The 13,057-nt window shown below is 48.2% G+C and overlaps 1 protein-coding gene across 1 annotated transcript; it reads right to left on the bottom strand.

The window, feature by feature from the left end:
• Positions 1–209: 209 nt before the first annotated feature.
• Positions 210–3,450, bottom strand: LOC311240190 (uncharacterized protein). Its single transcript, XM_084328734.1, has 5 exons — positions 3,295–3,450; positions 1,237–1,272; positions 740–889; positions 536–654; positions 210–426 (listed from the first exon to the last, which is right to left on the bottom strand). The coding sequence occupies exons 1-5, from the start codon at positions 3,371–3,373 to the stop codon at positions 325–327; spliced, it is 486 nt and encodes a 161-aa protein (XP_084184860.1). The 5' UTR covers positions 3,374–3,450; the 3' UTR covers positions 210–324.
• Between the last annotated feature and the right edge of the window lie 9,607 nt (positions 3,451–13,057).

Genomic DNA, 13,057 nt, shown 5'->3' on the forward strand with positions numbered 1-13,057 from the left:
AAATACTTCATCTTGTAAAAAGGGACGAAAGGAGAATTGAGGGATATGATCCATGGGACTAAATCAACATTAACATCAACAGGACGAAGTATATATATATATATATATTCTCATATTCCGATATATTCTCAAACAGATGCCCGCAGCAACTGCAAAGTGCTTATTAAAAGACACATTTTGTTATGCTACAATGACACCAAATAAGTATGTTTCTCTCAGATTTTCATGTTTTTATTCTGTTGAAACATCAAACATTGATGTATGACAATATAAAACAAACAAAAAAAAGTATTTATTTCCAGTCACATGCAATAGTTGGCCGCCTCATAACTCATCTTTTGAGCTTATAGGTTGGGCGATGCGCACATTTGCCTCATTGATCCGGAGTAGGGTGTCAATCTCACTGTCAAAATTGGCTTTGGACTTCTGTCAAAAAGAGAAATGCAATGTTTTATCAAAAGATAAAATTTCTAAATAGCAATTGATTTAAATGGTTTCATAGGCTTATAATTGGCACTGGTTGCACTAAGCCTACCTGAAAAGAGTGGCGTTTGACGCCTACACATGCTGTAGACTGCTCATAACACAGGACGATGTCCAGACGCTGTGGCTCTTTATTCAACAAAACTGCATGGAATTGCTCATAGCGATCATCTGAATGGGAATTCATTGAAAGAATGAGTCTGTATAAAAATCAACATTGTGTGAGACTGCTTTTACCACACCCTGGCATTCTTACCTAGAAGGTGCTTGCAAGAGGATGCCATTATGTCTCTGGACAGATCACGAGTGTGGAACGGAGGTCTCTTACACACATCTCCACCAATCAACTTCTCAACCACCCTCTGTCTGTTTTCTGCCGGGACTTTCTTCATGACACTCTCAATTTCTAGGACAAAAGAGAGCAACATATCACATATTATTAAATAAGCAAATTCCTCTGTCTATCTTTGTCTCCATGTTGCTTTTTAGAGAAAAGAGTTTCAAGTTTGTTTCAAGTTTGTTTATTATATGTCACAACAAAATACAGAATACTTTATGATGAAATGCTTATTTCTGTATGAGGGTGCCACAAATCAATATTTAGCAAAGATATGCCTATAATGCCTATAGACTAACTAACTATGGTCACACAGTGATTATAGAACAACCATGTGTTGCACTTGTCTAACTGCCTGCTGCTTAATTGTCCACTTGACAATTTCCAGTCACAAGTTGAATATGTAGCTATCCTACCTTTTGCTGTTGTCAGACAACTCTCACAATAGGTGTCTGTGAAAGAGAGAAAGTAAACAGGTTAGATGTGTAGACTATTTCACAGCCTATTTATGCATGTACAAAAACGAGCATGACTATCCAATGTGTAAATTACGGGATTTCACACACACACACACACACACACACACACACACACACACACACACACACACACACACACACACACACACACACACACACACACACACACACACACACACACACACACACACACACACACACACACACACACACACACACACACACACACACACACACACACACACACACACACACACACACACACACACACACACACACACACAAACTCAGCAAGACCGACAGCTTCTCAGTTACAGTGGGTGACAATATTGTCACAAGGAAAGATGAAATTACCTACCTGGGTTCCATCCTAGAGGCTAATCTCTCCTGTGACAAAATGGCATCCAATGTAATAAAAAAAAGTCAACCAACAAACTCGATTCTTGTACCGGATCTCCTCTCTGGTAAACAAGAATACCCTGAAGACTCTGGCAGGAGCACTCATTCAAGGGTACTACGACTATGCTTGCACCTCATGGTACCAAAGCACCTCAAAGGCGCTAAAAACAAAATTACAAACATCTCAAAACAAACTGGTCAGACTACTGCTTGACCTTACTCCTAGAACCCACCTCACCCCTGCCCACTTTGACAACCTAGGATGGCTTAGAGTTAGGGATGTCCGATATTATCGGCCGACCGATATTATCGGCCGATATCGGCAGTAAAATGTGATATCGGAAAATATCGGTATCGGTTTAAAAAAAGAAAAAAACAATAACAATATTTGTTATATATATATCCAGTGAAATGATTAGTTACCTGAAATTATTCCGTTTTTTGGGGTGGGAAACCCTGCATATATCGGTATCGGTTGATATCGGTTGATATCGGTATCGGAAATTAAGTGTTTGACAATATCGGAATATCGGTATCGGTAAAAAAGCCAATATCGAGCATCCCTACTTAGAGTAGACGACAGAGTACAGCAACTTGCAATGGGCCTGGTCTACAAGATACACTACACGACCAAGGTACCCATGTACATGTCAAAATACTTCCCAAAGGTCAGTGAATACCACGATCACAACACCAGAGGGAGCTCCACAAATCAGATTCGGCTCAAACAAGGGACTAAACACGTTTCGCAATTATGCCACATCAATGTGGAACGCCCTACCTAAAGCTGTAAAGGAATGTGAATCACTACCCACTTTCAAAACCACTCTCAAGGGACACCTACGGGAGACTGCAATTCGAAACTGGTCCCTGTAAATGTCCTAACCCAACCCCCTCCAATGTACAGTAATTTACCTAGTATGGTTTTGTCAATATTCCAATGCAAACAAACAATTTTGCTTGTTTGTACAGTGTCTCTCCCCCCCCCCCCCCCAATGTACAGTTTTGCTTGTTTATACAGTGTTTCTCCCCCCCCCCCCAACCACCTCCAATGTAAATTACCCAGTATGGTTGTCAATATCCCAATGTACCCAACCCCCCCCCACACAACCCCACCCAACCTCCTCCAATGTACAGTTTCTACGTCAAATGTATATACTCCCTTTTCTTGACTCTTTTTGTATCACAAACAGTACTGTATTTGCAAATCTGGTATGTCATAAATGTATAGATGTAGCAGTACTGTCTATCTGTATGTCATGTATGTCATATATGTCCTGATGAATTGAAAATGGGGGACCCTGATGTAAACAAGACGAAAGTATTTCTCTGGTCTGCATCCCCTTAACAATTGTGTGTATTGAGCTGTACTGTACCCATTCTGCAATCAATCAATCAATCAATCAAATAAATCAATAACACACACACACACACACACACACACACACACACACACACACACACACACACACACACACACACACACAGAAAATCTTTATAGATACAAACATACAATTGACTAAGCCAACGTCTTGAAAGAGCAGGCCAATTGACTTTGGTAGTAATAGAGAAGTAGTTGTCTTTCCTTATACTTACAGCGATCCACACCTTGAGGTTGTGCAGCAAGCAGCTGAAATGAACAAATCATACAACAAATCAATATCTTCATAGTCATAGTTCAGAAAGCTAAGTTACAATGAGCGTTTGAGTTTGTTCAGACACAAGGCAAACTGGGAATGAAGAATAATCACAGGCACTGGGCTCAGGCATCTCCCCTTTCAGACGTTATGATCACGTGGTCTCACAGACAATAGGGTTACATCACTGGCATTCCTCAAATGGCAAGAGACCTGTTTTTCAGGTCTTCTCTTACAATTTAAAAAGGACAATGCCACTCAAATAAATAACTATCGTCTGTTAGTCCTGTGGTCTTGTTGCACCTAACCTACAATGTCTGTAAACCTAAGAGCTGCCTCTGCTTCCTGTACTGGGTTCCTGTCTTGGGTTCCATTTCCTCCCTCTAGTTGGATTTGTGACCAAATGACTAACTACTGTACATCTTGGTTGATACAGTCAATCACCATATCCTCCTGCAGAAGCTCTCACATCTTGGAATAAAAAACAATGCACTGCTATGGTTCACCAGTTACCTTAAAGATAGACATCAGTCCTGTATCCTATAATGGGATCAATTCTCCTTTTCTTCCTTTACTTTGCGGTCTGCCCCAAGGTTCAATTATTGGGCCTTTGCTATTTTTGTTATAATTAATGACCTCTCAGACAGGCTGTCGAAAAATGTATTTGCAGATGACACAAGTGTATTCTATTCACATAAAGATCCTGATACCATCATTAGGGTCATAAATGAAGAACTTAACAAACTATCAATTTGGTTTAAATGCAACAAATTATCACTAAACATTAAAACATAAAAAAAAAAAAAAAAAAAAAATCAAATCTGTGATTTTTAACTCCTCATCTAAAGTAGTGATCAATGACATCCCCATAGCTAGGGTGTGTTCTACACGATTCCTTGGTGTTCTGCTTGATGAATCAGTATCATAGAAACCTCATATCACAGCCATAACGTTAGGTTATGACTATAACCAAGTTCTGTTAATTAGGGGTGACGCTCTGCATCACTCATGCACTCCCTCGCGTACGTGCATGCGCACTGAATAAATTCCACAAATGTACCTTTAATACCAGTATTCGTCTGACCACACCCCTCGTTAGCTTACCTTCATAAGCAGGTGTGTGGTCACCTGCTCTCCTCCTTCCCAAGCTTTCACCACAAGGTGAGGTCAAGGGCTGCAGCGGCGTCGGATGCCGAGCGTCACCCCTAATTAACAGAACTTGGTTATAGTCATAACCTAACGTTCTGTATCATTAGGGGATCCGCTCGGCATCACTCATGCACATAGGGAGGCCGAGCGGAGCCACCGGCCGACAAATACACCCCGCTGAAGGCCCCCCACAACCATCAGAACAGGGAGGGCCGAGCCCCCCCGACCCCCCCTAATGGAGGGCACCCCCCCTATTAGAGGTTTCCCGGGAGGGCGACGGACCCGACCGTGCGAAGAGGCACTCAAGCAACTCAACGCACAGGGTGAGCAGCCGTGGCCTGACCCCACGACTACACACACGCACAACCCCCATGCCACCCGGGAACGAACGGAGGGAACAACCTCATTACTGCCCCCAGAAAACACGGGGTCAAGGGCAAACCCAACCCCGTGGCAAGGCTGTAGCAGCGGAGCGCGAAGGAAGGCCCAGACCTACCAAAGGGACTGGACCCCCTGAAACGGGGGCCCGGAGAAGTCCATGATGCCAGCATCAAGACCCCACCAGGTGGGCACTTAGTGACCCCGCCCCCCACATCGCCAGCGTATTCGAACAAAGGCCCCTCAGCCGAGCGGGCCCTGTTCCCCCAATAGTACACCACCTGGCACACTGACCCTGCAGAACAGGCAGTCAGCATGGCCGTAAGCACACAAAAAGGTTAACCAACGGAAGCAGGCAGCGCACCGGGGAAAAACCAGGCAACAGGCTGTTAACCCGAGCCTGGAGACTGCGGACGAGACAGGCGCCAGAGGGGACAGCTAAACACAGCCGCCCCGGCGGAAGGGGCGCATGCTGGCGTTGTTGCATGACCAAGCCTCCATTTAAAAACCCCCACCCAGAGGGGTTGAGGCAGAGAAGGCTGACACGATTGGCAGACGTCATGAACGTGCAGGGGCACCCTCAACCGGTTAACCCGGGAGTTGACACTGCTCCAACACACCAGAGAACCAACCACCTAGTCGTTACCCTATGCGGTGGTTGGTCCCATAACCCCCCAGGAAAAAACTCCAAAACATACCTGCGGCACTGCCGTAGTACCCGTGTTCCAGTTTCCAACAGGGTTATCCCGGGCCTACGGGTCAATGAAAACATTGCTTCGGACCGGGCCCGGTGATACGGGGAGCACAGGGTCCCCCGAGGAGGTCAAAGACCACTCCAACAGGCCCCTCTTCGCCATGCGTAAGAGAAGAGCGCAAGAATGGAAAACCAGCCCCAACACCCCGTACTTGGTATTCCCAGGAGGTCACCCAACCAAGTACTAACCAAGACCAACCTGCGTAGCGGCCGAGATCCGACGAGATCGGGCGTGTACAGGTGGCACGGCCGTAAGCCATTACGACAGTGTAGAATACAATGCACCCAACAAGGGTTCCATAGCGCTTAACCCTGCGACACCCGGACCGACCTAGCATTTTTCCCCCTGAAAAAAGCCCAAGTCCCTCAGGGTACCAGAACAGCAGATCTGCATCCCCGGCGGACAACGGGTTTAACTGATCCGGACCAGCGTGACCAGAACCAGTCCTGTGCCCTAACCACGCCGACATGCCAACTCCAGGAGAAGGAGCAGATATGCGTGTTGATCTTAAACATTAAAAGAAGGCGCCACTCAGACGTTCGGTGCGAACCGCGCCCGGTGGCCCACCCCCAGGGCGTGAGACCCTTCTACATATGTTCAGATCCATTCCGTTATCATCCCCTGATATGAACGAGAACCCGTCGACAACCACACAGGTCGTCGGAAGAGGAAAACCCCCATCCCAATTGCTTTATAAAAATGCTGTTTTAACCCCAAGCAACCAAGGCGCGCCAGTCAGTTTCCTAATGTCCAGCAGAACATCCTGACTAGCACTATGTGTGCGTCGGGCATATCCACATCAATAATAGGCTATGTAGACCATCTTATTGAATCCCCAAGGCGCCCAGGGGAACGACAAGAGGGGCGGGATGCAACCAACTCCATGAATGAATGAATGAAAACTTTATCCAACAGATTGCAGAATGGGTACAATACAGTACGGCTCAATACACACAATTGTTAAGGGGATGCAGTTTTCATCAGGGTCCCCCATTTCCAATTCATATAGATTCATCCAACTCTTTATAATAATAAAGAAGAAGCATCACCCGTATGAACCCAACTGCACAGCTGGGAGTAAAAAAACGTTTACATGTTTTTACATCCAGTCACTCCCTTAGTCAAAGAGTAAAGACCGGACCTTCCCAGAAACCTTCCCACATGAGTCGTAGTCATGAAAAAGACATGTCAACTGTGAGTCACGTGACCAACTGACTCAAGTTTACACATAAATCGAGCGTAGCAGACCCGTAAGCCCTACGCTCTAACTCGACACCTTAACACTCTTTAACTCACGGAAGGCGTCGCCATAGCAACATTGCTATGACGGGGGAAACCCTGCACACGGCTCCTGTTTGTAATAGGAGTCGGCAGGACAACCCTCCCCCCCCCCCTCCCTGCCAAGATGTTCTAACGGCTCGGCCCTGACTGGCTCAGCAGAATGAGATAAAATCTCCTAAACCAACCAAGTGGGAAGGAGGGGTTTATTCGACACCCCCTCACAAAAAACCCTTCTTTCCCTACACACAATAACAACTGTAGCATTTTGAAACCTCCGGTAGAATGCTAATGTATAGCGTAAGCTAATACAATGCCCGCTACCCACAAAATGTGAACAGGATTTACAACAAAACAAGTCGTATGTGTGTGAATCCTACACCCGTTGACTATGTCGTACATAGCAAACGCTGACCGAGAGTAACGGCTAGGCCGTGGAACGTGTGTGTACGAGTATTACTGCAACTAACACAACAGCGTTGTGGAACACATATACTTTGTTTAAGCAATGGAATACCACCAGTTTCTACCTGCATGTGGAGCGTCAGGCTAATAGAACCTCCTACGACTGAGTGTATGCTTGCAGACCTTGCTTAATCTCGTAACACAACATGACTCATCTCTCAACGTAATAGTGCAGATTCATATTTGCGCAACCCCATCATATAATTTGTTGAAGAAACACACAGTTTGTTTGGCCAAAAACATAGTTCCCCTTATATCGGGGAACTTTTTTATTTTACATGGCACAAAACACAATCATAAGGGGCCGGGGAGGGTGTAGAGGAGAGGGGACACAGAGGGAAAAAGTCACTCTTAGCGGCGTCTGCCACCTCGCGCCGCTCAAGTCTTGCCACCCCGAGGAGCCCCGGAGGGACGGTAGTTAACTGTCTGCTGGTCTCGACGTTCCCTACCGTCTCCTCCGGTCGTGGATGGGTCGGCGGTAGCAGAAGCGCCGTCTCTTCTCCTGGCCTTCTTGGAGGGGCCAGCAGTGGCGGTAGAGGCAGTGGTAGGCACGGCGGAGGAAGCTCGACGTCGTGGAAGCCTTCTGACTCCACCGGCAAGGACGGGAGGCGGAAAATGGGGTTGAAGAACGGATCTCTCCTCTGCCATCTCTCTGCACGTTGAGGTCATCAACCGCAGGGCCTTCCCGAACAGTCCAGCATCGGAGAGGTTGGCCGTCAGAAGAGGGGTTCTCTTCTTCTCCGGCACTCGAGCCTGCTCCAGCCAAAGGTGGCGCTGGATCAGGGTGGCCAGGGCGCGCACTTTCCCCGAGGCTATGGCCAGCACCTGGGTAAGGTGCAGGACAGCTCCTGCCGCCTGGGTGATCTGATCGCATTTGACCTCGGTCAGATCCATGTCGCCCGTCATTATCCCCGATACAAATCTAGCTAGGTGGGCGATGTTAGAAGCCGCAGCCAGCGATTGTGTACCAGCGATAAATGACTGGTCACCCCAATATGCCAATCGCCTAGCCGATCTTCCATGGAGAACCGGCTTGCATAATGGTTCCCACACCACATCCGGACAGAGGAGAGCGGCCATCGGACTATCAAGCCGTGGCACGCCCTCTCTCATACCTTTGACCAACCCCGACACCCGCGTAACGTAGGCGGGGGTAAGTCCCATGATGTGAGACACCGCCTGACCCTGACGAACATAGGCCCCCATTGAGGGGAAAAATGGGTAGACAACATCCACCCCTCTCACCGGGCGACGCTGCCAGAGATGACCTATGAGATCGTCAGGGACAGGAGCAGGCAATGGCAGCGGCAGCGGCACGCCGTTTGCAGCGGCGGCTACTGCCATGAGCTCGGGAAACAAAGCCTGCAGTTCCCCCTGCTGACCTTCCTCCACCGAACCCGCATCCCTCACATGCAGCAGGCTTCGACTCATTGAGGAGCCACAGTCTGATGTGGCTGATAGCAGGGCATCCTGCTGATGAGGTGGTTCCTCGACATCTTCGAACAAGGCGTCCCAAGGAGCCATTTCTCCCCCCTCCGGTGTTTCCTGGATAGGAGGGATACTCTCCTCCACAGGACCTTCAAACAAGAATCCGTCCGACTCTTCCATGAAGTCCTCAGTTTCCATCGGAAATCCAGAGCCGGACGCATCCTCGCTGGTCTCCAGCAATTCCCCAAACCCAGGCCGTTCGCGCCTGCATGCCACCATCTTGCGACGTGAACGGGCAGACGCGAAAAGTTTGCGTCGCAAATCCTCTGGACCCAAAACAACCGCCCGTTCAACAACGGATGATTCCCTGGAACCAGAGGAACCAGAAAAGTGGCAGCAGCCCCGCACCAAAACGCACGACGGAGGCGGGAATGGAGAACCGCTGGTGAAGAGTAGGTCTACTCTCCGAAGAAGACATTATGACTTAGCTTTTTCCTTTTAACAGATATGAGAGAAGAAAAAACTAAGCACAATGTAAACTGGGGTACTACCGAGGCACTTCCTTGTGGTGAAAGCGAGAAGGAGGAGAGCAGGTGACCACACACCTGCTTATGAAGGTAAGCTAACGAGGGGTGTGGTCAGACGAATACTGGTATTAAAGGTACATTTGTGGAATTTATTCAGTGTGCGTGCACGTACACGAGGGAGTGCATGAGTGATGCCGAGCGGATCCCCTAATGATACAGAACTACAAAAATGGCCAAGTGTGAGGTTTTGTCCGCTGCTCACCTACTCGCTCTGTTCCTTTAAGCCTACTCGCTCTGTTCCTTTAAGCCTACTCGCTCTGTTCCTTTAGTTTTCTGTTAATCAATTGCATTCTCCTCACCTCACTAGCCCCCACCCTCGCGTTCGTTTGCTCTTCAGCAACCACACCCTTGGACTACCTGTCATTATGTGTTTGATTGGTCTGGTGCCGAACACACACTTCTAGTTTCAAGTATCAATTACCTTCACGCACCTGATGTGCATTCTAATTAGTTCCCCTGTGGGCTTTAAGTACCTCGCTCTCCCCTCAGTTCCTGTCAGGTCGTCCCGTATCATCCCTTATCATTCCGTATCATATCTCTATCACCAAGACTCCTTCGGGAGGTTCTCTGTCTGTTATGCTGCTTTCATCTCCGGCGTGAGATGCACTCTAGCCTTCGCCTCCTGTCTCCGTTTGCCTGGAAGGAGACACTGGACTGCGCTCTCTAAACTTCCACGGAGGTATTCCAGTGTCCCACTTCAGACCTCCGCGCAGCAGACGTCCAGACGCGCATCCAGACCTCCGCGCAGCAGACGCCCAGACGCGCATTCAGACCTCCGCGCAGCAGACGCCCAGACGCGCATCCAGACCTCCGCGCAGCAGACGCCCAGACGCGCATTCAGACCTCCGCGCAGCAGACGCCCAGACGCGCATCCAGACCTCCGCGCAGCAGACGCGCTCTTCACTCCAGACGCGCATCGCTTCCTAATACTCTACGGGAGGATGCGTCTCTCCGAGCCAGGCGCGCTCTTCCGCGCAGACGCGCATCCAGACCTCCGCGCAGCAGACGCGCTCTTCACTCCAGACGCGCATCGCTTCCTAATACTCTACGGGAGGATGCGTCTCTCCGAGCCGGCGCGCTCTTCCGCGCAGACGCGCTCTTCACTCCAGACGCGCATTCAGACGCACTCCAGTTGCGTCCTCCGTACCGGCGCGTACTCCAAGCAGACGCGCACCACTCAGACCTCCGCGCCAGATGCGCCCTCCGTACCGGCGCGTACTCCAAGCAGTCGCGCACCACTCAGACCTCCGCGCCAGATGCGCCCTTCGTACCGGCGCGTACTCAAGCAGTCGCGCACCACTCAGACCTCCGCTTGGACCACCCCGTTCCCCGTGGCAACGCGCTCGCCCCGTTTTGATCCTACTCTCTTTACGCACAGCGCCTGGGTGAGTTTTTATGACTGTCTTTGATCCTATTCGTTTTTCGTGTGTTTAAAGACACTGAAGATATCCAGCTTTTTGTCAGACTGTCACTCACCCAGCGTCAGCTTTTTGGACTGTTCATTGGGATAATATTTGGCCTTAACATCGCTCACAGTGTGTATACACACCGAAGATATTATCACTTGGATTTGTGTTTGGGACTTCGCTCACAGTGTTTATTTGCACCGAAGATTTTATCACGTGGATTTGTGTTTGGGACGTTTACTCACAGTGTGTATTTACACCGAAGATTCTGTCACCTGGATTACTCTGTTTTTGGGACAAGTCACTTCTCCTGTTCACCTGCTCTGTTCCCTACTGTACTCTGAGCTAACCCGCTCCCTCTCTCCCTCTCGGTCCCGCTTACCACCTCGGAGATCTGCCGAGAGAAGTCTGCAGAGCGGCTCTGACGTCACCATCTGCTTCCCCAGACTAACCATCCCGGGAGACGCTGCAGAGCAGCAACATTCATTAATGCTTGTATCCCAGGCGTTGTCTGTTTTCTCTGTCCCTGTAAGCAGCTCCAGCCCTCGCCCTGTTCCAAGGCCCTACCCTGTTTTCCTAGTCCTCCCTGTCCCCAGCCCGCCTCCGCGGGCCTCTGTCCCTTTTTCCCCACTCTAGTCCTCCTAGTCCTCCCTGTCCCCAGCCCGCCTCCGCGGGCCTCTGTCCCTGTTTTTCTCCTCCTAGTCCTCCTAGTCCTCCCTGTCCAGTCCTCCTAGTCCTCCCTGTTCCTGCCTTGTCCCTTGCCCCGGCCCTGTTCCGTTAGCCTTCCCTTAGCCTTCCCCTTGGCCAGCTCGCCTCTTAAAGGCACTGTGCCTATTTTCCCCTTTCTTGTTCTCTAGTATTTTGTGTTCTCCCTTAAAGGGACAGTGCCGTTTTCTGTGTGTTTCAATAAATGCCCAGTTCTTGGCTTACTCTCATACCTGTCTTGTGTTGTGCGATTGGGGTCGGTTACAAACCATAACACCAAGAGTATTGGTATTCTTGGAAAAACACGTCACTTGCTGAGCACTGAGGTTGCCACAATGTTATTATTACTCTATGGTTTACCCATATCAATTACTGCAATTTAGTTTGGGGGTAGTACTCATCAGACCAAACTTGAGCCCATATACTGTCTGCAGAAACAAGCTCTAAAAAAACCACACGTAGTTCCTGTTTGCTTAGACCACTCCTTTCCCGCACTTCCCAATCTCAGTTTTGTTCACTCTACCGAGAGTCAAAGTTGTGGAGCTCTTTGCCTCCACATATTTTGGAATTTTCTTTTCTGAAGCACTGAAATCTCATCTCCTAGATCACCAATATTTCCCATATGGGCTCCCTTTACAAACTGTGGTCTGATGGCTTGTTGTATTTTGGTATTGTATTTTCGTTTTATTATATATTCTTCCTGCATTAGTTGTTTTCTCTATACCCGAAATCGTATGGCATGGGTGCTTCGGTGTCTATGTAGACCTGCTTGTGTGTGTTTGTTTGGGGGGGGGGGGATTTTATATTTTTTATATTTTATCTTGATATAATATCAGTGTAATTTTTTGCTTCCTGGTGAATGCCACATGCAAGCCCCTAGAGGGTTTTTAGGCAATTCTCCTACACATCCCTTGTGGATTGTATTGTATTATATATGTAATTGTTTTTATATGTGTAAATAAACAAACAAACAAACAAACGTCATCCAAGTAAGCCCTAATTGGTAGGAGGCGCGGCCCGCCCTGTCAATGCATGTTTGCCATTATTTTCTTTCTTTAATTATTTCAAATTGTATGCTCCGTAACGCAGATAAAACCGGGATGCTAGTTATTGGCCCCCCAAATCAGAGAGTTTGAGGACATCTCTCTCAAAATGTATACCTGTCTTCATTTGTCTCTCAGAGAAAAAACCTTGGGAGTAATTTTCTATTCCTCTCTCTCATTTAATGAGCTTGTAAAAATGTCACCAAAATTGCCTTCTTCCATCTCCGTAATATAGCAAAAAGCTTTAATTCATGTATTTGTCTCATCATGACTAGATTACTGCATGTGTTTTTCAGTCCTACCTAACTCGAGCCTGAAACATTTTCAACTTGTACTCGTACAAAATGCGGCTGCACCACACCAACTAAAACATTTGATCATATCACACCCATTCTGTCCTCCCTACACGGTCTTCCCATCCAGGCCAGAGCTGACTTTAAAGTGTTGCTACTCACTTTTTAGAATTTTGAATGGGCTCGCACCGCTCTGTCTATCCGATCACATTACACAATACTTGTCTCCTCGTGT

This window comes from Notolepis coatsorum (assembly GCF_963971535.1).
Source record: "Notolepis coatsorum genome assembly, chromosome: 14".
Classification (NCBI taxonomy): domain Eukaryota; kingdom Metazoa; phylum Chordata; class Actinopteri; order Aulopiformes; family Paralepididae; genus Notolepis; species Notolepis coatsorum.